The sequence below is a fragment of the Lissotriton vulgaris genome, chromosome 5 (genome assembly GCF_964263255.1).
Source record: "Lissotriton vulgaris chromosome 5, aLisVul1.2, whole genome shotgun sequence".
NCBI lineage: Eukaryota > Metazoa > Chordata > Amphibia > Caudata > Salamandridae > Lissotriton > Lissotriton vulgaris.
In genome coordinates this window covers 888,584,229-888,609,345 of record NC_141693.1, presented here as the reverse complement: position 1 = coordinate 888,609,345, position 25,117 = coordinate 888,584,229, and the positions used below count along the sequence as shown (strand labels likewise).

Below are 25,117 nucleotides of genomic sequence, written 5' to 3'. Positions count from 1 at the left end.
TTAGCAGTACCCCTTCACGTCAGTAGGTGGCGTCCTGCGGCTCGGTATCCGTTGCCGGCGTCGTATGTGCTGAGGTGACGTCAAGGAAACTACTTAGGCACCACCCATGCGCGCTGACGTCAGTTCTTTCTTTTTCCGAGCCAGCAAGCGCAGATCCGAATAGAGCACGTAACTTATACAACAAGTGTGGTACAAACAACTTTAAGTAATTTGGTCGATTGAGACAAAATAATGGACACCGGTTGTATGGTGAAGACAATATATTAGACTTTATATACGTCTTCTTTCTTTGGTATGTTTACAGAACGCCAGCCGACACGTGTTTCATCAACAGGGCAGTGCCTGTGACTCATCAGGGCTGAAATGGCGCTTGTGTTCTGATCGGTCGATCCGGTGAAACAGGGCAATCTCAATGAGGAAAATGATGGGCAAGGGTCATAGATCTGACGGATGGCTTGCACGCACCGTTGGGTATGACTGGGGCGTTGTCTCCTGGAAAAGCGTAGTGGCTTCACGTCTCGTAGGGTGGAAGTGGAGTGAAGCTCCACTCCACTTCCGCGCCACAAGCGCCATTTCAGCCCATTACTTAAAGTTGTTTGTACCACACGTGTGCCCAGTACCTGTTGTATACTTTGTGTGGTGTTCAGGCATCCTATGCCTGACCGCCTCTGAGAGGCTTCAGGGTTTCCCTCTCTACTTGCACCGTCCATTTCTTGTCCTTCCTGTCCATCACTACTTATTTTTACCCTTACCGCACTGTGTGAGCGCCCTATACTGTACATATCCAAACCCTCAGTAGAACTTTCTAGAGCACGTAACTTAGTCACTTTTTGACTACACTTTTTTTGTCTACCTTTTTAGGCCTCGGGCCCCGCGGTCCCTTGTCCAGATCCTGTTGGCCCGTTGGCACCGCCGGCAGATCTAGCTTCGGCGCCACAGGATCCTGCGCCGTTGGCTCCGGCCCTGGTGCCACAAGGTCCAGCGCTTGCAGCTCCGGCCCCAGCGCTGCCCCCGGCTCCGCCTCCGGGGCCACAGTGTATGCCGTTCGTTCCACCCTTGCCCCTGTTCCAGGACCATTTTGTTCCTGCCTTGGATCCGCATTGGGATGCGGCGCCAGTCCGGCGATGTTCACGGCGCCGTTTCGGGCGCCATTAGTTCCTTCTTCGGCTCCGGCTCTTCTGCCATGTCCGTCTCCTCCTGCAGCGGAGTTGGAGGAGGACTCGGATGGGTCCGAGGACCCTCTTGCCCGGCAGTGCGACTCGGGTGGACCCTCTGGAGGATGCAGGCTACATCGATGTCTCTTCTAACCCGGGGTTTGCCTCTCCCCGCCTACAATGGAGGAGGGCGCTTCCTACACGATGGTGCTCTGTCGGGCTGCTGAGGTCCTCAACCTCGATCTTCCTAAGGTGATCCTCAAAACTAACCTCCTCACCGAGGTGCTCCAGACGGCGTCTACTTCGCGGGATCCGGTGCTTCCCTTCAATGACGCCCTCACCGACGTCCTGTTGGGCACTTGGTCGCGACCGACCACAGGGGCCCCTGTGGATAAGAATGTTGCCAGGCGTCACCGCCCGGTGCCTGGTGACCCCGCCTTTCTGACCACTCACCCTATGCCTGAGAGTCTGGTCATGCAGGCCTCGACGTTGCGAGTGCCTTTCCCACGGCTCCGCTAGATAAGACCTCTAAGAAGCTGGATCAGTTCGGTAAGCGGTTGTTCTCTTTGGCCAGCTTGGGGCTGCGGTCGGTGAACACCGCCTGCTTATTGGGCCGCTATTCCCACGCGGTGTGGGATACCGTTGCTCAGGTGTTGCCTCAGTGTCCTGAGGAGGTCCAGGCTGTACTTTCCCTGGCGGTTGCTGAGGGTAAGGATGCGGCTAAGTTCGCCATTCGGTGTGGTTTGGACACCGCTGGCTCGTTAGGCAGGGCGATTTCTACGACTGTGGCGCTGCGTCGTCACGCCTGGTTGCGTTCTATTAGGTTCTCTCCCGATGTCCAGAGCTCGCTCATGGACATGCCTTTTGATGGCACTCGCCTATTTGGCGATAAGGCCAACAGTGCAGTGGAGCGTTTTAAGGAATCGCGGGCCATGGCCAAGTCTTTGGGTCTTTCTGCAAAGAGCCCGGTCACTCCTGGTTTTTATTCCTTTCGTGGCCACGGCAGAGGCACCCAGGCAGGTCCCGTCAGCAAGCCTGTGAAGAACAAGCCTCAGCGCTGCTTCTGCAGGGGCTGGTCTTGGCATCTGCGTGGCGGTCGGACCACCTCCGCCTCCGCTGTTTCTATCTCCAAACCTTCCTAATCCAAGCTTTGTGGAGCACCCTACGCCGCTGGGTGGCAGGATCCGCCACCACCACCCCCACTGGTGCGATATCACATCGGATAAGTGGGTGTTGCAGATCCTCCACCAGGGTTACTCACTTCCCTTTCAGTCCACCCCTCCAGCCATGCCACCTCAGTACCACAGATAAGATATGGAGGTGAGTAACCCAATATACCCTAGCGGGCTCGGGCAATACTTGTTATAAAGAAAAGGCCAGCAAGGGATTTTGTTTAATTGCTTATTGGTCAGCAATATTAGGACTTGTTATGAAAATCAAGGATCCTGAAACTGTTATTAATCAGTTGCTGTAATCAATTGTTAATTTGGAATAAAGAGTCAAATGAGATCAGTATCTACAATGTTACCACACTAACATAGTAAATAACTTCAAAAACCAGGATTTTGTTTTGTCTGAAAATTATTTGTTTTCAAGGCAAAAAGTATATACAAAACAGAAATATTTTTATAAAATAGGGTGCATACACAGATATTGTTTAGATATTCAAGGTACAGGTTATTATCACCTTTGGTCTATCTAAACAGAAAATCCAAACTGCTAATACAACATAACATAATGATTTCAACTAAAAGAGAAGAAAATCAAAGAATGGTACATTGAATCATGTGCAGAATTGGACTAGAATGTCGACGTTTCGGTCTTTATAGAGTTTTCATAAGACCATCTTTAGGACGATATAATTCAACATACAGTAGATGACCCTTTTTAGTCAGAATATAAAGGTCTTCCCTCTGTTTCAAGGAACGTTAGTGGTTCCAATGATTTTGGATAGCAGGAAGGGTAAATCTTTTTATACCCGGAGTACTTGTGCTCTTGAGTTGGTAGAAATCCAAGTAGTAGCTAGGGATCCAATGTTTGTAGATCACTGGGAAGACCACCCTTCGAATTTCAAAAATAGCAAGGCGAGGCAGGAAAATCTCAGTCAATGAAGAAAGAAAGCGCCGGACCGCAACCTGTTCGAGTTAAGGTTAGCAGGTTGCGGTCCGGCGCTTTCTTCATTGACTGAGATTTTCCTGCCTCGCCTTGCTATTTTTGAAATTCGAAGGGTGGTCTTCCCAGTGATCTACAAACATTGGATCCCTAGCTACTACTTGGATTTCTACCAACTCAAGAGCACAAGTACTCCGGGTATAAAAAGATTTACCCTTCCTGCTATCCAAAATCATTGGAACCACTAACGTTCCTTGAAACAGAGGGAAGACCTTTATATTCTGATTAAAAAGGGTCATCTACTGTATGTTGAATTATATCGTCCTGATGATGGTCTTATGAAAACTCTATAAAGACCGAAACGTCGACATTCTAGTCCAATTCTGCACATGATTCAATGTACCATTCTTTGATTTTCTTCTCTTTTAGTTGAAATCATTATGTTATGTTGTATTAGCAGTTAGAATTTTCTGTTTAGATAGACCAACAGTGATAATAACCTGTACCTTGAATATCTAAACAATATCTGTGTATGCACCCTATTTTATACAAATATTTCTGTTTTGTATATACTTTTTGCCTTGAAAACAAATAATAATTTTCAGACAAAACAAAATCCTGGTTTTTGAAGTTATTTACTATGTTAGTGTGGTAACATTGTAGATACTGATCTCATTTGACACTTTATTCCAAATTAACAATTGATTACAGCAACTGATTAATAACAGTTTCAGGATCCTTGATTTTCATAACAAGTCCTAATATTGCTGACCAATAAGCAATTAAACAAAATCCCTTGCTGGCCTTTTCTTTATAACAACCTCAGTACCACGGCATGTCGGGGGAACACTTGACACTTCTCCGGCAGGAAGTCATGACCCTCTTGGCCAAGGGGACCATTGAGTGTGTTCCTGGGCCAGAAGTAGGGATTGGTTGTTATTCCCACTACTTTCAGGTTCCCAAGAAGGACAAAGGGGGTCTGCGTCCTGTCTTGGACCTCCAGAACGTCAATCACTTCCTCCGGAAGAAGTTCAAGATGCTGACTCTGGCTCAGGTCTTGGCTGCCCTCGACCCTGAAGACTGGATGGTAGCGTTGGACTTGCAGGACAGATATTTTCACATCCCCGTCCTACCTGCCCACCGGCGTTACCTGCGGTTCAGGGTAGGCCAGGAGCATTTTCAGTTTGCTGTGCTCCCCTTTGGCCTTACCAGCACCCCTCGGGTGTTCACGAAAGGGATGGAGGTTGTCGCAGCTCATCTGCGCAGGCCAAGGGTGTCAGTCTTCCCCTACCTCGACGACTGGTTGTTGAGGCGGGTTCGCCCTAGACAGTCGTCTTCCACCTCCAGACTACGGCCGACCTCCTGCATTTGCTGGGGTTCTCCATCAACATGCCGAAGTAGCACCTGAGTCCCTCTCAGAAGCTCCCCTTTATCGGAGCGTTTCTGGATATAACGTGGTTTCGGGTCTATCCTTCCGAGCAGCGAGTCCGGGATATTCAGGCTATGATTCCGATCTTTCAGCCTCTATCCCGGGTTTCAGTCAGGATGACCCTCCGGCTCCTGGGACTGATGGCCTCCTGCATCCTGCTAGTGCAACATGCCAGATAGCATGTGCGGGCTCTGCAGTGGGACCTGAAGTTCCAGTGGGCGCAGCATCAGGGCAACCTGTCCGATCATGTCCAGATCTCGGAGGGCACTGCACGACAATTGCAGTGATGGCTCATGAATCGCGATTGGGTCAATGGCAGATCCCTTTCCCTTCCTCAACCCGAGCACACAGTGGGGACGGATGCATCTCCTGGGATGGGGAGGCCACTTGGGAGAGGCAGAGATCAGAGGCCTCCGGTCTCCGGCAGAGTCCCAGATCCATATCAACCTTCTGGAGCTGCGGGCGATCTGACTTGCACTGAAAGCATTCCTTCCCTTTGTCCGGGGAAATGTTGTGCAGTGTTCACTGACAACACCACCGCCATGTGGTATTGCAACAAGCAGGGCGGGTGGGGTCCTGGACCCTTAGTCAGGAGGCTCTGCGCCTCTGGACATGGCTGGAAAATTGAGGCATCACCTTGGTGGTTCAACACCTCGTAGGTTCTCTGAATGCCAGGGCGGACGAACTCAGCCTCCGATGCTTGATGGATCACGAATGGCGTCTGAACTCGGACGTGGCGCAAGGTCTCTTTCAGCAGTGGGGAGAGCCTTGGTTAGAACTATTCGCCACCTAAGAGAACGCACAATGTCATCAGTTCTGCTTGTTGGAATTTCCAAGGCGGCACTCGCTCGGCGACGTTTTTCATCGTGAGTGGAGCTGTGGTCTGTTGTACGCCTTTCCGCCTATACCACTTCTGCCCAGAGTGCTGAAGAAGATCAGGCGCGAACGGGCCCAAGTCATCCTTGTGGCTCCGGATTGGGCACAAAAATACTGGTATCCCAAGCTACTCAGCATGGCGATCGATCCCCCTATCCGACTGCCTCTTCGGGAGGATCTTCTGTCGCATCAGCAGGGGACGGTCCTCCACCCGAACCTGTCCAGCCTCCACCTCCATGCATGGAGGTTGAGCGGCGACATTTAACAGCTTTCAATCTTCCTCCTGAAATCTGTGATGTTATTCTGGCAGCCAGGCGTCCCTCCACGAAAACGGTATACGCCTGCAGGTGGAACAAGTTTGTGGCATGGTGCACAGATAAGCCATTGGATCCTCTTTCTGCCCCTGTTTCCGAAGTCCTTCTGTTCCTTCTTTCCTTGGCCTGCCAGAGCTCTGCTCTGGGCATTATCAAGGGTTATCTTTCTGCCTTCTCCGCCTTTCTATGGCTTCCTGATCAGCCTTCTCTTTTTAAGTCCCCGGTAGTTAACCGTTTCCTGAAAGGCATTATACACACGTTCCCTTCGGTCCCGTTTATAATGTCTCAGTGGGACTTGAATCTTGGGTTGACCTATTTGATGTGCGCTCCCTTTGAGCCGCTTCAGAACTGTCCTTTACACTTTCTCACCTAAAAGACTGCTTTCCTGGTTGCTCTCACCTCTGCCAGAAAAGTGAGTGAGCTCCAGGCTCTGACTTCTAAACCTCCTTTCCTTTCTGTTCATCAGAACAAGGTGGTTTTACGGACCCGTCCTTCTTTCTTGCCAAAGGTTGTTACGCCCTTCCACATCGGGCAGACCATCACTTTGCCCACCTTCTTTCCGCCTCCGCATCTTCTTAAGAGGAGAAGAGGCTCCATCGTCTGGACTCAAAACGTGCGCTCTCATTTTATCTGACGCACACGCAGCAGTTCCGGGTGGATGACCACCTCTTTGTTGTATACGTGGGTGCCAAAAAAGGTCGGGCCGTTCACAAACGAACCATCTCTTGGTGGGTCGTTCTCTGCATCAAGGCCTGTTACTCCTTGTCTAAGAAGGAGCCTCCTGTAGGGCTGCGTGCCCATTCCACCAGGGCAACGGCAGCCACTACTGCCTTGGGACACGGCGTTCCCTTGCAGGACATTTGTCAGGCAGCTACGTGGGCCTCGCTGCACACGTTTACTAGGCATTACTTGCTTGACAGTCTAGTCCGGAGAGACGGCTTCTTTGGCTGTTTTGTTCTCCGTGACTTTCTGGTGTAATATTGTTCGCAGACCCACCACCGGGGTTGGTATTGCTGGGGTATCTATTCTAAGGTAAGGAATCTATCACTAACATGTCTCTTTCAGATGCACAAGTTACTACTGGTGTAACGATATATCTGAAGAGATATTAGCTCGTGATAGATTCCTTACCACCCCACCCATCCTCCCCGTTCTGCAAACTGATTACTAGGGTTAAGATCATCCCTTTGAGAGCCCTAGTTTCAATGCACCAGTGGTCAGTATCTTGCTTGGCTCTGCGTTCCTGGCGCGGAAAGTCGTGTACAGAACTGACGTCAGCGTGCAAGGATGGCGCCTAAGTAGTCTCTGTGACGTCATCTCGGTGCATACGACGCCAGCGACGGACGCAGAGCAGCAGGTCGACACCTACTGAAGCGCAGGGGCACTGCTAAGCAAAACTTTCCGGATCCAGTCTGACACCTGGGGATATTCTAATGTAAGGAATCTATCACTAACTAATGTCTCTTACAGATATATCGTTACACAAGTAGTAACTTGTGCTTTAAGTTGGGGGATTAAGTCCCCTTGACTCCTGAGGGTCCATGGGGGCCAACTAACCCACCAGTTACCTCCAGTAAGCGCCACAGGGCTGCGTTACAGAGAGGTGGTCGAAGGCCACGCCCCCTTTTTACACCACTCTGCAACACAGCTCTGTGGCGCTTACTGGAGGTACCTGGTGGGCTAGTTCACCCGCATGGACCCCCAGGATTCTCTCACACGAGAGCAATGCTAGCAAGCTGTTGCACTATAATAACTACTGCCACTTGGCATGTTATATTGCACGCTGTTTTTATATTTATTTATACATTTTTGCCGTATTGTAAACCATGTAATGTGCATTTGAATTAATTTACTGCATTTTCAGTGCTTTTTTTCACTAATTGTTTGATTATCAATGTTTTGAAGTCTTTTTTCTGAGTGTTGAGACATATCACCAAAATGCACTTTGTTTCTATGTCTACTAACATACAGGAAGTGTTTATAAGCTCACTCCCACTTCCGGGTCATTGTATGACTTTTTGACAAAGACAGTGTTGTCGAAACGCGTCAAAGTCAATAAATACACATTTTTCCCATGAATCACAAATACTGAGTGCGCCTTTTATAGTGCTGGGCAGCGCGAGGTGGTTGCAATATTATAGCGGGTCCAGCAACCGCCAGTCAGTACCGACCCCGACTGGTGGACGAAATCGAAAGAGAGGCTGGACCTTGTTTGGAGATATATATACATATATAGTATTCAAAATAGCCCATAGAGGGCGCGCAATTAAAGAAATGCGGGGAAAACAGTGAAGGGTTTTGCGTGTTCTCTTTACCACCATCCTGTGAAGAAGAATGTGAAATTCGAAACGCATTGGCATTATGGTTGAGAACTGTGAAAGCACATCGAGAGGGGAAAGCCTTCATACCTTTGATGCAGGCGACGCTTGAGGCCCACTGCCAGTGTCTGAGTGCACCTCGCATCAGTAATCAAGCAGGAGCCAGAATTTTAAGGCAGTGTTCTGACTGCCGAGGTCGCACCACCCTGAGAATCTGGGGGCCACAGGGGACAAGCATCCAGCAGTCTACCAATGTGGAATGTTGGCAGAGGATTAAGGAGGCTCGAACCGACGTAGGCTCAATCGTGAGATTTTGAACACCAGCTGCAGAACATTCGCGCATTTTTACATAGGAACCCGCACTGCATGTACCAGCATCCTATGCGCATTTTAATCAAAATAGCCCATAGAGGGCGCGCAATAAAAGAAATGCGGGAAAACAGTGAAAGGTTTCGCATGTTCTCTTTACCACCAGCCTGTGAAGAAGAATGTGAAATTCAAAACGCGTTGCCGTTATGGTGGAGAACTGTGAAAGCATATCGAGAGGGGAAAGCCTTCATACCTGTGATGTGGGCGATGCTTGAAAATGATAGAGCAGGGAATTTTCCCCACAGTTTGGAAGAAGGGTTGTATACTCCCCCTTTTGAAAAAAAGCAATCTGGATGCATTGGATACTGCTAATTATCGGTCGATCTCAAATATTCCTCTCCCTGCTAAGATAATGGAAAAGATCATGAATGCCGAACTGACAAATTTTATGACCACTAATCAAGTTCTTGATCACAGCCAGTTTGGCTTCAGCGCAGGCCACAGTACGGAGTCTGCTCTGATAAAAACCTCAGAGGAAATTTGCGTATCACTTGACAGTGGAGGGTCAGCAGCATTGGTGCTGCTGGACCTCTTCGCTGCATTTGATACGGTAGATCATGCCCTCCTGATTCAACGCCTGAGAGAGATCGGAATAGGAGGCAAAGCCCTTGCCCTTTTGTCTTCATTTCTATCGGATAGAACTCAGTCAGTACATCTGGGAAAATTTCGATTGGCGCCTTTTACTCTCCCATGTGGGGTTCCACAGGGCTCTTCGTTGAGCCCTTCGCTTTTTAACATTTATGTAGCGGAGTTGGCGTCTTTGATCAGAAGTTTTAATCTTATCCCGACATCCCATGCTGATGACGCTCAGCTGGTGATTTCTACAGTGAACAAGGACATTAATCACTCTCTTAATCTTCATAACTGTATGTTGTCTCTCAGTCATTGGATGAGCACTCACTGTTTAAAGTTGAATTCCAATAAAACAGAGGTGATAATGTTTGGAAATCTGACTCCTGTATGGTCTCCAGCTTGGTGGCCAGACAGTTTTGGACGCCCTCCCATACCTGTGGATAATGCTAGGAATCTCGGGGTTTTTATAGATGGAAAGCTCAATTTAAAAAAACAAGTGTCTAAGGTACTGTCGACCTCATTCTGGATGATAAAAACTATTAGGAAAGTTCTTACATACATACCGAAATCATGTAGAAAATCTCTAGTAACCTCCTTAGTTTTGAATAAACTTGATTATTGGAACAGCTTGTATGTCAAGGTTCAGTCAACTCTACTGAGGAAGCTACATGCAGTGCAAAATGCGGCTGCAAGACTGATTTTGGATATTCCAAAATTTCAATCAGTCAGAACTGAAATCGGAAAACTTCATTGGTTGCCTGTCTGTCAGAAGATAAAATGTAAGAGCCTTTGTATTTCTCATAAAGCAATATACAGACAGGGGCCGAAGTTCTTGGAGGACCTGTTCAGATGGTACTCGCCAAATAGAGTGATGCATTCAGCTAATGCCTTCTTTATGCAGCCAACTAGGTATAAAAAGATAAACTGTGGTGGTAGGAGTTTCACCTTTAACACCATCAAAGAATGGAACTCGCTCCTGTTACATCTTAGGAAAATTACTCATCATTTAGAATTTAGGAAACAACTGAAGACTTGGCTGTTTTAATCAGTAGTTTTGAGCACAGCTATTTGAGTCCGCTAGTGCTAAGACACCTGCGGGTATTCATGCGTTGTATAAATTCCATTAACATTAACAACAACAAAATATATATATATATATATATATATATATATATATATATATATATCTATATATATATATATATATATATATATATATATCAAGCTCCAGGTGCCCCTAAGGCGAAACACGCACCCAGACAGTTGGCATTAACAACATTTATTTGGTAAAAATGCGCCTCCAGGTCAGAATGCCTTCACAGTCCCTCTCAAAGATGCAGCCGCTGTGACTGACGCGTTTCGAAGCTTGTTTGCTTCTTTCTCAAAGTCTCGGCCTTCACGTACGGTGTCGAGCACACCTCTTTTTTAACTTGAAACCACGCCCTGGATGGGCAAAGTATTATGGTCTTTGTAGTGTGTCCAATCATAGTTGACTGTTACCAGCAGAGTTTCAAGCCCTCCGATGGGCCTCTGTCCCAGAGTTGCATTTACAATCCAAAACCAATTGTCCCACATAGAGGCAAAGCGGATGCGAAGCCTCGTGGCACCCAGGGTTCCAGGGTTGGTGCGTGTCCTTACGGCAAGGGCGGCCGCGTTTTACATCAAGCTCCAGGTGCCCCTAAGGCGAAACACGCACCCAGACAGTTGGCATTAACAACATTTATTTGGTAAAAATGCGCCTCCAGGTCAGAATGCCTTCACAGTCCCTCTCAAAGATGCAGCCGCTGTGACTGACGCGTTTCGAAGCTTGTTTGCTTCTTTCTCAAAGTCTCGGCCTTCACGTACGGTGTCGAGCACACCTCTTTTTTAACTTGAAACCACGCCCTGGATGGGCAAAGTATTATGGTCTTTGTAGTGTGTCCAATCATAGTTGACTGTTACCAGCAGAGTTTCAAGCCCTCCGATGGGCCTCTGTCCCAGAGTTGCATTTACAATCCAAAACCAATTGTCCCACATAGAGGCAAAGCGGATGCGAAGCCTCGTGGCACCCAGGGTTCCAGGGTTGGTGCGTGTCCTTACGGCAAGGGCGGCCGCGTTTTACATCAAGCTCCAGGTGCCCCTAAGGCGAAACACGCACCCAGACAGTTGGCATTAACAACATTTATTTGGTAAAAATGCGCCTCCAGGTCAGAATGCCTTCACAGTCCCTCTCAAAGATGCAGCCGCTGTGACTGACGCGTTTCGAAGCTTGTTTGCTTCTTTCTCAAAGTCTCGGCCTTCACGTACGGTGTCGAGCACACCTCTTTTTTAACTTGAAACCACGCCCTGGATGGGCAAAGTATTATGGTCTTTGTAGTGTGTCCAATCATAGTTGACTGTTACCAGCAGAGTTTCAAGCCCTCCGATGGGCCTCTGTCCCAGAGTTGCATTTACAATCCAACTCTGGGACAGAGGCCCATCGGAGGGCTTGAAACTCTGCTGGTAACAGTCAACTATGATTGGACACACTACAAAGACCATAATACTTTGCCCATCCAGGGCGTGGTTTCAAGTTAAAAAAGAGGTGTGCTCGACACCGTACGTGAAGGCCGAGACTTTGAGAAAGAAGCAAACAAGCTTCGAAACGCGTCAGTCACAGCGGCTGCATCTTTGAGAGGGACTGTGAAGGCATTCTGACCTGGAGGCGCATTTTTACCTAATAAATGTTGTTAATGCCAACTGTCTGGGTGCGTGTTTCGCCTTAGAGGCACCTGGAGCTTGATGTAAAACGCGGCCGCCCTTGCCGTAAGGACACGCACCAACCCTGGAACCCTGGGTGCCACGAGGCTTCGCATCCGCTTTGCCTCTATGTGGGACAATTGGTTTTGGATTGTAAATGCAACTCTGGGACAGAGGCCCATCGGAGGGCTTGAAACTCTGCTGGTAACAGTCAACTATGATTGGACACACTACAAAGACCATAATACTTTGCCCATCCAGGGCGTGGTTTCAAGTTAAAAAAGAGGTGTGCTCGACACCGTACGTGAAGGCCGAGACTTTGAGAAAGAAGCAAACAAGCTTCGAAACGCGTCAGTCACAGCGGCTGCATCTTTGAGAGGGACTGTGAAGGCATTCTGACCTGGAGGCGCATTTTTACCAAATAAATGTTGTTAATGCCAACTGTCTGGGTGCGTGTTTCGCCTTAGGGGCACCTGGAGCTTGATGTAAAACGCGGCCGCCCTTGCCGTAAGGACACGCACCAACCCTGGAACCCTGGGTGCCACGAGGCTTCGCATCCGCTTTGCCTCTATGTGGGACAATTGGTTTTGGATTGTAAATGCAACTCTGGGACAGAGGCCCATCGGAGGGCTTGAAACTCTGCTGGTAACAGTCAACTATGATTGGACACACTACAAAGACCATAATACTTTGCCCATCCAGGGCGTGGTTTCAAGTTAAAAAAGAGGTGTGCTCGACACCGTACGTGAAGGCCGAGACTTTGAGAAAGAAGCAAACAAGCTTCGAAACGCGTCAGTCACAGCGGCTGCATCTTTGAGAGGGACTGTGAAGGCATTCTGACCTGGAGGCGCATTTTTACCAAATAAATGTTGTTAATGCCAACTGTCTGGGTGCGTGTTTCGCCTTAGGGGCACCTGGAGCTTGATGTAAAACGCGGCCGCCCTTGCCGTAAGGACACGCACCAACCCTGGAACCCTGGGTGCCACGAGGCTTCGCATCCGCTTTGCCTCTATGTGGGACAATTGGTTTTGGATTGTAAATGCAACTCTGGGACAGAGGCCCATCGGAGGGCTTGAATCTCTGCTGGTAACAGTCAACTATGATTGGACACACTACAAAGACCATAATACTTTGCCCATCCAGGGCGTGGTTTCAAGTTAAAAAAGAGGTGTGCTCGACACCGTACGTGAAGGCCGAGACTTTGAGAAAGAAGCAAACAAGCTTCGAAACGCGTCAGTCACAGCGGCTGCATCTTTGAGAGGGACTGTGAAGGCATTCTGACCTGGAGGCGCATTTTTACCAAATAAATGTTGTTAATGCCAACTGTCTGGGTGCGTGTTTCGCCTTAGGGGCACCTGGAGCTTGATGTAAAACGCGGCCGCCCTTGCCGTAAGGACACGCACCAACCCTGGAACCCTGGGTGCCACGAGGCTTCGCATCCGCTTTGCCTCTATGTGGGACAATTGGTTTTGGATTGTAAATGCAACTCTGGGACAGAGGCCCATCGGAGGGCTTGAAACTCTGCTGGTAACAGTCAACTATGATTGGACACACTACAAAGACCATAATACTTTGCCCATCCAGGGCGTGGTTTCAAGTTAAAAAAGAGGTGTGCTCGACACCGTACGTGAAGGCCGAGACTTTGAGAAAGAAGCAAACAAGCTTCGAAACGCGTCAGTCACAGCGGCTGCATCTTTGAGAGGGACTGTGAAGGCATTCTGACCTGGAGGCGCATTTTTACCAAATAAATGTTGTTAATGCCAACTGTCTGGGTGCGTGTTTCGCCTTAGGGGCACCTGGAGCTTGATGTAAAACGCGGCCGCCCTTGCCGTAAGGACACGCACCAACCCTGGAACCCTGGGTGCCACGAGGCTTCGCATCCGCTTTGCCTCTATGTGGGACAATTGGTTTTGGATTGTAAATGCAACTCTGGGACAGAGGCCCATCGGAGGGCTTGAAACTCTGCTGGTAACAGTCAACTATGATTGGACACACTACAAAGACCATAATACTTTGCCCATCCAGGGCGTGGTTTCAAGTTAAAAAAGAGGTGTGCTCGACACCGTACGTGAAGGCCGAGACTTTGAGAAAGAAGCAAACAAGCTTCGAAACGCGTCAGTCACAGCGGCTGCATCTTTGAGAGGGACTGTGAAGGCATTCTGACCTGGAGGCGCATTTTTACCAAATAAATGTTGTTAATGCCAACTGTCTGGGTGCGTGTTTCGCCTTAGGGGCACCTGGAGCTTGATGTAAAACGCGGCCGCCCTTGCCGTAAGGACACGCACCAACCCTGGAACCCTGGGTGCCACGAGGCTTCGCATCCGCTTTGCCTCTATGTGGGACAATTGGTTTTGGATTGTAAATGCAACTCTGGGACAGAGGCCCATCGGAGGGCTTGAAACTCTGCTGGTAACAGTCAACTATGATTGGACACACTACAAAGACCATAATACTTTGCCCATCCAGGGCGTGGTTTCAAGTTAAAAAAGAGGTGTGCTCGACACCGTACGTGAAGGCCGAGACTTTGAGAAAGAAGCAAACAAGCTTCGAAACGCGTCAGTCACAGCGGCTGCATCTTTGAGAGGGACTGTGAAGGCATTCTGACCTGGAGGCGCATTTTTACCAAATAAATGTTGTTAATGCCAACTGTCTGGGTGCGTGTTTCGCCTTAGGGGCACCTGGAGCTTGATATATATATATATATATATATATATATATATATATATATATATATATATATATATATATATATATATATATATATATATATATATATATATATATATATATATATATATATATATATAATACATACATATATATATATATATATATATATATATATACATATATATTATACATACATTATCTACTGGCGGTCGCTAGTAGATAGTTATAGTTAGGACCTAGTTTCCATAGAAAATCCGCAACATCCTATAGGGAATAACTTTGGCGCTGGTTGATGAATCTATGCGAATTTCTCAAAGAAGGTGGCCCGCTCTGCTTCGCTCCTTCCCTGAAATTTCGGGGGGATTCGTCAAGTGGGGGCTGAGAAAAAAGGGGGATCCCAAAACGTGTTTTCCCCATGTTATTTTCCATAGGACGATTAGACACGGCTACAGCCCGAACCGCTGAATGGAATTATACCAAATTTGGCAAAATTGTAGAGTCTGGTACGCAGATCACGCTTTTGGTTAAATGGTGTAAATCCCTCCAGTAGTTATTGAGAAAATCAAAGGGAAAAAATATATATATCTAGGGACGCGCACGGTCCGCGTACCGTGCGCGGACCCTGTCGTGCACGAGCGAAATTGTGATTGGCTGTCAGTCGTCTGTCAACATTCCAAACTGTCCAAACCAGGAAGTGTTGTCCGCCATCTTGTCTCTAGGGAGAACTGAAGCACAAGAGAGCCCAAGACAAAAGTGGAATACGCGAAAAGGGGGCAGGGTAGAGACCCCCTGACCCCCTAGGCCTTCTCAGGGGGTCCCTGAAGGACCCCGAAGGCCCAAAAAAACTTTTTTCTTTTTAAATCACGGGGAGTGAGCACATTGGCAAAAAAAAGTGACACAAGGAGATTGTAAAACTACCCTTAATACATATAAATTCATCACTTTCTCTAATAGTGCAAATTGAAGCATAGAGTTGTAACATATTTATATACATATGTCACATTTAAGTGTTCTGGAAGTACTACAGTATACTATAGGTAAACACCCTATAGATTTATGCTGTACCACATCCTTATAGTTTTGCACTTTTTTATTCATTCATTCATTTATGAACTAGACATTCACTATGACAAACTAAAACATACAAACATAGAAATATAGTTCTTTTTTTTGACCAGTAGAGGTAGTTCTGAAAAGAACTGGTTTTTTTTTTGCTTCAAAAAAGGAAAAAAAATGAACTTTGTAAACAAAACAAGTGTTCAACAGGAACAAAGAACTAATAAATATATTTATATATATATATATATATATATATATATATATTGTGAGCAGTTGTGGCTCCTGTTCTTTTGAACAATTGTTTTTATGGACTGTTGCAATGTATGCAGCAAACCATTAAGTTTCTGCATTCTGGCTGCAAAGAAGGAATTATACTTGATAGTATTGTTGGTGGTGGTGCCCTTGAAGTGCTTGGAGCAGAGCCCTGCCCCTCCTCTGATCTTCTGACAACAGCTCTTGCCCAATTATTAGGATGGAGGTTTTTAACATGGTGTTCCATGCTTGCTGTCCCAAAAGAATATTTTTTATCGGCATTACCTCTTAATAAAACAGTGTCACATATTTTGCATGTGACTAGTGGGGCGTTAACTTTTTTTTCACCTTCAGGGTAGGTAAAAAAATTCCATACAATCGCTTCTTTCTTTTTCTTGGGCCGTGGGTCTTCTTCCACAAATTCTTCAGAGGAAGAATGATCAAAAGATTCTTCTGGAAGTCCAGCCATTTGAAAGTCTTTGTGAGAAGTTGGCCTGGTATATGATGTTTCCAATTCTGGAACCACCTTGTATCAGTCCAAACAACCCTTATGGTGTCTGGTTGTAAGTCAACCTTATTAGACAAGCTATCCTAGGGGTGGCATGGACTAAGCAGCGGCTTAACTCAAGAGGTCGTGTTAAGCGAGCTGTTTTACCAATCACAGTCCTGTAATATCAAATGAAAGGACACCACACAAGTATATATTATAAAAATATATGTGTTTATTTCTAAAAATAATCCCCAGTACTCTTTATGAGCAAAGGGCACAAGCGTTAAATCAAAAGCACAGGAACATACAAAGTTGCACAATTATGGATGAGGGTGGGTGGCCACTCAAACCATATATTAAGAAAGTGGTATAAGAGATACCAATCGAACAGTGGTTAGGCCTAGGGCCTAGGGAATCGCTGGGAGTAGTCGGGACAAGCAATGCTGAAGTCGGGAAAAGCCCGCGGGATTCGGGTGCAGCGCTTAAAGCGCGGCTTGCACCAATGCAATGTCAATGGTGCGTAAAAGTTACACAAATAGAGTTTTAGGATACTTCCGCTGAACCTAGATGGACAAAACGTAAGACACAGGCCCTAGAGGTGTGTACCAGTGTGGGAACACCGGCGTTGCAATGTTACCTCACCCACAGGAAGCGGGTGCATAGGGTCGAAGTGGCGCCGGGTTTTGTCACGCAGGTTCTTGGTGCTTGGAGCTGAAGATGCTGCAGGCGATGTGAAGGAGAAGTGTCCAGTGTGATCCAAGGGTGGATCAGAGTAGAAAAGTACCTGAAAGCAGAGGGGACAGAGTCTGGGTCACTCAGCAGTGACCAGGGTGGAACCAGGATGGAACCAGGCAATGTCGGGCGCAATCAGGTGGTTGTCGAGGAGCTCCTCTCCGCTGCCACGTGGACTCTGGGGCATCTGCGACGTCCAGGAGCGGGTCACGAGCAGTCCCACGCAGGCTCTCACCGTCGGCGCTGTCGGCTTCAAGATCGGAGTCAACAACACTTTGCAAAAGCAATCCACGCGGGATTGGGAGATCGCTTCTCACTCGGACCAGGAGGGTCAGAGTGGGGGCTCCTTTACAGAGGAGCTGGTGCAAGTCTGGAGCAACCAGAATCGCAAGTCGGTTTTAGGTTTTCGTCGGCACAGGGGCCACAAGCCAGCTGGCAAGTGACCGGGCCAACGCGTTGAGCCAAAGAAAGCAGAAGGGCCCCACGCAGCACTTGTCGAGTGTAGAGTTGTGAGCTTCGGTGCAAGAGTGGCTCAGGGTTGGGGCTTCTCAAACCCCGGTGTACAGCTTCGAGGGTCACTCGTGGGCTGCACGGTCAGCGTCTCGTGGTCTTTTCAAGATGGCGTGCCCCACGCTTCCGGTCGCCTACACGGGTCTCAGCTCTGCAGGGACTGTGGATCGGGCTGTAAGAAGGCAGGCAAGCTTGATCTCGTCGATCTCTGTCGCTCGAGTTCCGGCGGGAACTGCAACAAAGCAGACGTCGAGGTGCTGGATGGTGCCTGTTTGCACAGGGTGGTCACTCCTTGACCACAAGGGAGATTCTTCAGTCTTCTACGTTGAGTAGGATGTTGAAGGGTCCAGAGTTTCGTTTCAAATGTTTCATCAGGATAATCTGAGTGCGTTGGCACTGCTCCCATTCTTATACCAATCTAGGGGGCTGGATTACCTGCTAGGTCCCCTCCTATGGGTGGGACCCAGGAAGGGGGTGGATACACCCCTTTCCCTTTGATCCAGGCCGCGCTGGGACTGGGGCTGGTGTGCCCCAGAACCGGTTTGGCCGGATTATGCATGGGACAGCCTTATGCTCCCCAGGCAGTGTCTGGTTTCTTTCAAACCTCCCTGCTACAATCCACTATCTCCTGTCTGGGGTGGTGTAACACCTCCCTGTGACAGGAAAGCCTTTGTCCAGGCCTCCTCTGCTGAGTTTCGGTCAGCAGCAGGAGGTCAGACTTGTGTCTGTGGCAGAAGCATCCATTTTGTGGATCTGAGGCTCCTTTTAAAATCAACCGCGTTTTAGCAAAGTAACATGTCGTCTCCCTCTAGAGGGGTGGAATGCTACCCCCATCGCCAGGACTGGCGAGGGGGTAGTATTCCAAATCGTATGACACCTTACACGACATGTTTTGATAAAGCCAAACCAAAGTTGACATATACCCGCAAGGATTATAATGCACTTTATTGTATATGGTATGGCATTATCCCGGAACAGCTTAGGGAATTGGTCCCGACAGCTGCAGACAGGCTCAGCTCATGCTAGAGCACCATCTCACATAAAACCAAGCACTCTGCCTCCAGGATTGTTAAGGCCTGCCATAGGAGTGACTGATAGGTATATATGTGTCCAGTTAGGTTTAGATATAGGCATACTATATCTAAGCAAGGGGTGATTACACCACCTTCCCCCAGCTGAGTGAGCAGCCAGTTGTGTCAATTTTAGATAGCCAGCCAGGGGTGGCAAAAGGTATGCTGCAGCCCCTGGTAGGCCTTGGATGCACCTATGCCCTGGGCACCTATAGTGCTCTGTACAGGGGCTGATAAGGTGACCCAAGCCAATCGAGTTATGCACCTAGGGTACATGGAATCCATTTTACAGAGAGAGCAGATAGCCTGGGGCCCTGATTAGCAGGGAACCAGGCCAACTAAGTCGAAAACCAGCTAAACACAAGGCATAAAATCTGGGGTAACCATAGTCAGGTAGCCACCTTCCTACAGTCTTTATCTAAAGCACAGGAGCTGAAGAAAAAAGATGGTTCTGCTGTGAAAGTCAAAGAAGAATGATTAAAATGGGAGGGGTCTTTCAACAATTGGAGTAGGAAGTATCATAAACCAATAGAATCTCTTGTTTTAAAGTCACATGGTTGGACGTAATCTTACGGTGCACGTACGGAGCACTTACGGAGCGCTTACGTATTCTTATGATGCGCTTACGCTGCATTTACGGCGCGTTTACGTGCGACGTACCCTCGCGAGATTCGTAATTACTTTAAAAAGTAATATACGGTTCAGAAAAGTTTAAAAAAACATTTTCTTCATTATCCCAGATAATGTCTACCTTTAAAATTTACAATAAATACATAGATATTGCGTTTTTAAGATTATAAAACTTTCGGGGGTAAGCGCAGAAGATCTTACGGTGTGCTTACGGCGCTGTCACGGTGCGTTTACGTGCTACGTACCCTCGCGAGATTGGTAATTACTTTAAAAAGTAATACACGGTTCTTATAAGTTTTAAAAAAACATTTTCTTGATTATCCTAGATAATGTCTACCTTTAAAATTTACAATAAAAACGTAGATATATCGTTTTTAAGATTATAAAACTTTTGGGGGGTTCGCGCAGAGGATGATTAACAGTAAAAATAACGGTGCGATTACCGTACGCGTACCTTGTGATTATCCCACCCCAAAAAAAAGTATGCTTGAAAAAAAAAACTATTATATGAAAAAATTATTTTTGTATTTAGTTTTATAATTATTTAAATATAAATAAGGGAAAAATAATCGGTAAATATTTATTATAAAAAAGAGAAAAATTAGTATAAAGAAATTTAATAATTAGTACATTTAAGAATTATCTCTTACAACACCATTGAAATTCACTGAAAAAAACATAGGTTTCACACACGTTATAGTGATATATTAGCATTTAAAAAACCGTAGAACTTCACTGAAAAAAACATAGGTTTCACACACGTTATAGTTAGGAATTAGCATTTGAAAAACCTTGCAAATTCACTGAAAAAAACATAGGTTTCACACATGTTATAGTTAGCTGGACATTTCTCTCGTACAAAACCATTGAAATTCCCCCGTTATAGTTAGTTCAGCTAACTATAACTTGCGCGCCCACAGTGCTCTGCTGATGACGTCACATATTACATCACTCATGACATGGTCAGTGACATCACTTATGACATCTCAAATGACATCACTGATGACATCACTGATGACATCATCCTTGTGAAAGAGTGGCAGACCTCCTCTCACCCTAATATAACCTTTGATACACACATTCAAAAATAGAACCTACAATTTTCACAAAAAATTGAGATACCAATACCAGTTAGAACAACCTATTCAGTAATTCCAAAATCTACATACACATCCACTCATTCACCAATGGTTCTATATAGTCACTCATACATGTACTCCCTCATCATATGTACTCATACACCTATACATCCTGTTACACACCTACACTTATACATAGAGTTATTCACACATATACTCACAACTGCAAATAAACTATCAAACATCCATTTACTTGCATATACAGCTCTACACACACCACTACGCTTATTTCAACAGAAACGTACACATACTTACTCTCTTAAACAATCAGTTATAGAAACACATATTTATTTATACAGGAACTCTTCCAATGTGTCACTGTCATATATCCTTACTTATATACATCAATACTCACATATACTAGTTTAAAGCATATGTACTTTCTCATAAAGACACTATTGAGGCAGTCATTCACTCACTAACACACCCATAAACACACTCATCCGCCCACCCATACAGTCCTACACACATGCTGTCTTCAAAACACATACAAACAGTGAGTCAGTCATTACTCACTAACCCATGTATTCACTAAGATACACTTAATCAGTCAGTTATACAATCAATTTTACAAAAATAATCACCCATTTAGACACTTATATACCCATTTATTCTTCCATCGACCTTGAGATGTGCATATATAAAACATATATAATTTTCCGAAAAACACACATTCACTGGATGATGTCATCAGTGATGTCACTGACCATGTCATGAGTGATGTAATATGTGACGTCATCAGCAATGCATTGCGGGCGCGCAAGTTATAGTTAGCTGAACTAACTATAACAGGGGAATTTCAATGGTTTTGTACGAGAGAAATGTCCAGCTAACTATAACATGTGTGAAACCTATGTTTTTTCCAGTGAATTTGCAAGGTTTTTCAAATGCTAATTCCTAACTATAACGTGTGTGAAACCTATGGTTTTTCCAGTGAATATACATATATATACATATATATGTATATATAGATACACATTCATGTGATAATAGACTGAAAGCAGGAAATACAGTGAAAAACTATTAAAATATGATATGCTGCAATTAAGAGGTCTGTTGCATGCCCTACTATTTACTCTCACATACCCTCATGTGAAGTGAAAACGTTCAGTAGAGATGCCTGTGCTTTTTCTGCATTGGATTAAGTATAGGATTGGGAAGGCTGAAAGATATGTGCTACCTTTCATGTTGACAGGTGCTCTAATCTGTTTTTCTGACATTCAACTCTTTGTTTCTTGTTTGTTTGGATTATGCCTGTCTTTTTGCTTGCACAGCCCAACATCTGTGAAAGGAAGGCGCCTCTGCGGAGAGGTTGGCCTGGATGTTGGGTGGTTGTGAGGGCTTAGGTAGACTGCTTTAAGCCTACCTGTTAACTGCTACTGCCCCAAAGGCTATCTCACAAGGAGCCTTGGTCACCTGTAAACACAAGAACAAGAGATGCAGCCTGGGAAATCGAATGGAACCTGCATCAAAAGAAGACCTACTTGCATATACGAAAAAAGATAGCCGATCCCTTTAAAAATAAAAAATATAACAAATATAGCCCTCGGCCAGCCCAGAGGGCATAATGACACAGTTTTCGTTTTTAGTGTACATAGAACTCGTTCCTCAGATGAACGTTTTAAAAATCATTCACCAGAATTAGGAAATATAAACCTTTTCGATTCTTGACAAATCAATAGCGGGCCACGCAGGAACATGTGGGGGCAGATAGCACGAGCTTTTTCTTGCAAGTTAATAAAGCTTGCTATGTTGACAGGGGTCCTGTCATGAAGAAACTACTACGCAATGAACGACTCGGAGTCAAAACCCAACCACATTTAGACTTTTTGGAACGCAAGTAATAAAGTACATGATCGAAATAAATATTTCCCAAATATTACCACTTGACTGGAGGAACAAAACAGCGTAGAGAGAGTTGTCGCCAAAGCCTGGCGCTGAGGCCATGATTGAAAGTCCTGTGGTTGAAGGGACCCTTGGTCCCATTGTCGCGATCCTACATAATGGCCCTGAGAGGCTGTGCCAAAACATGTACCGTGGACATGTCACACTCTTTCATGTGCTACACATTTATTGTCTTTCTGCTGTTACACGGCAGACACGTGTACGGCAGGCTGAGGTCAATTTAGGTATATTGTGTAACAGTGCGGCGGCCGTCGTAGTCTAATAAAACCCCATTTGTACGTCATCCAACACCGCAGAACTGTAAAACACAGACCTTCTAGAGTCCTGTGTACCGAAACATTTTCACTTGTTGAGAGAAAAGTGAAAGACAATCTGCGTTTGGAATGCCCACGCTTTAAAAAAAAGAAAAGAAAGAAAGAAAGAAATGAAGAAATTGGAAGCGATTCGTATCGTGTTCCGGAGATGACCAAATGCGCAGCGAATCTTTGGGGTTTAAAATCAGCACTTTTATGTACTATTGTCCTAGAGAAAAAAATGTTTGCAGTAATTCCAAATGAAAGGGTAAATTGCGGAATGAATTACAATTCAGTCCTAATTGTACAGAAGTATATTGTTTCTTCAGGCGTCAGTCGTCTTTATTATTTTTTTTTTGCCTGGGTTGGTCGCTTTTGTTTTTATGCCAGTCTAAAGACTGGTTAGTCAGTGTAGCAACATTACATTGAAACCTTGAAACTATCAGTTTGAATACGGGATATGTGCTACAGGTGATCTGAACTGCATTACTCTGGGAATCAGTTTTTCTGTGCTTAGTTTCAGATTAGATCATTTTAAAGTGTTGGGGAAATGTTAAGGTGTCTGAAGCTACCTATAAGCTACTGGTGTGTTCTATGTCATTTAAACGTTGGCTGAAAATATGAATTATACTTTATGACTTTGTCATTTCAGAAAGACAGCTGTGCCCTAGCATGGCTGGCTCCAACGCACTTCCTGCAAATTTAGCAGGAGTGAGCAAGGAGCTGGTGGAGTTACAGCACCTGATTCAGTTCCCAGAAGAGATTGCGAGCATCCTGACCGAGCAGGAGCAGGAGCTCTACCGGAAGGTCTTACCCATTGACTACCTCTGCTTTCTGACCCGGGACATGGTCAATGACGAACACCAGAGCAAGCTTCCGTGCACCAGAGAGTCCTTGTCTGCAACGCTTCTTTCCACACAGAACGGGGACTGCAGTTCCATTGAGGGTCTCGTGACAAGATTCAATGAGGTACGTTTGTTTGTAGCACCCAGTATGATTTTGCATCGATTTTTGATGTCCGATATCGCAGTATCGTGCTAGAGCAAATAAAGTTTGGTTTACATTTTCAAAAACAAATATTGCATATCGCGCACTGACAAAGTATTAGGAAACGATTTGACAGTAGCAATACCGTTCTTTCAAACCGGTAATATTTTATTAATTAATGTATTGATTGAATTGGAGATCCTTTCTAATGGAAATGCTAACTATAAGGTAAAAGTGAGAAGAAAAAGTTCTGTGCAGTGAAATGGATACAATAAAAAATGCAATTCATCCAAAGTAATTTTTAAGTTTGTATGTACAAGATATATGTATGTGCATGGTGGTGCACATTCTTGTCATAGGATCCCTTTGATGCTGGTAATTGGTGATCTGTATGCCTTGTGAGACATAGGCCCACAACAGTACCTTTGTTGGCAATGGGCATTACTATTATTAAAAAATGATTGGCAATCTATATTTTATGCCAGGTGCATTTATGTGCCCGGTCAATAGTTACAGGTGAGTAGAAGTTTGGATGGAGACAACTGTATAGGTCCTGGAATTAAAGGAGATGCCTTTTGAATGCAGTCCCATAAGGCAGACAGAGGTCTGTTATGGCAAGTGCCCGACGGGCGATATCTGAGTGGTTTAAAAGACCCAAATCTTCAGTGGAAGGTGTATGGTCAGGGGATACTGTTCACTGAGTGTACCGAGTTAGTAATTGAGAGCAGTGGGGGTGGGAGGCTTTATGTAGCGTCTTACAATATGTAGAGTAGATTATAATTACCAGGTACTTTGCTGGTAGCTGCCATTCGATCCTGGTTTATGCCGGAAAAGTAGAAAAATGTTGTAACGACAAAAGGAAATATTTTTTCTAGAGCAGAGGAATCTGTACTGCAAAACCTTTACCAGTAAGCTGTGAGCTTAGTTCAATTATCTCATGACTTTGGCTTTAATCAAGCAGATCATCAAAGGATCAAGAGTTTTGCAAATATGAAGCAGGAAGCCAGTGAGGTTTTGGAAATTAACTCGAACTACATCTTGGGCATTATTACTGTTTGGGATACAATGAACACCACAACTGGTATATTTGATGATTGGGTAACATCTTACTTTGAGTTTAAGAAGAAAAGGTACCTAGAAAAAAAGGGGCCAGTTAAAATAATTCTGAAAGAACTCTGTAAAGTCAAAGAAATGTTGGGAAAGGGGAAACTCTGAAATGTCAATAAAGCTCCTTCAAAATGTTGAAATTTGGGTGCATTTTCAATTTAATCAAAGACCAACATTTACCTATATACAATTTTGAAAGAATTAAAATATTTGATTTGACCTCATTAGATTTTTATAAATTGTTTGACTACAAGATGTTTGCCAATACAACAGAATATAAAGAGTCTTCTTCCAGATCTAAAAACAATACAGGTCCTGAAGATTTAGAACATACAAGCAAATGTATAAATATGCATGCATGGGAAATTACAGACAGCAAATCTAGTTACAAAGTATTGTCAGTAATAGGG

The 25,117-nt window shown here is 45.5% G+C and overlaps 1 protein-coding gene across 7 annotated transcripts in view; it reads left to right on the top strand.

Annotated features, from left to right (window-relative positions):
* PLCE1 (phospholipase C epsilon 1) overlaps positions 1-25,117 on the top strand; it is a 1,649,974-nt gene that overhangs the window by 820,794 nt on the left and 804,063 nt on the right. For all 7 annotated transcript variants that reach the window (XM_086922473.1, XM_086922472.1, XM_086922474.1 and 4 more), the window contains exon 4: positions 23,266-23,582. In XM_086922473.1, the coding sequence (XP_086778599.1) occupies positions 23,266-23,582 (317 nt within the window). The remainder of the gene's footprint in view (positions 1-23,265; positions 23,583-25,117) is intronic.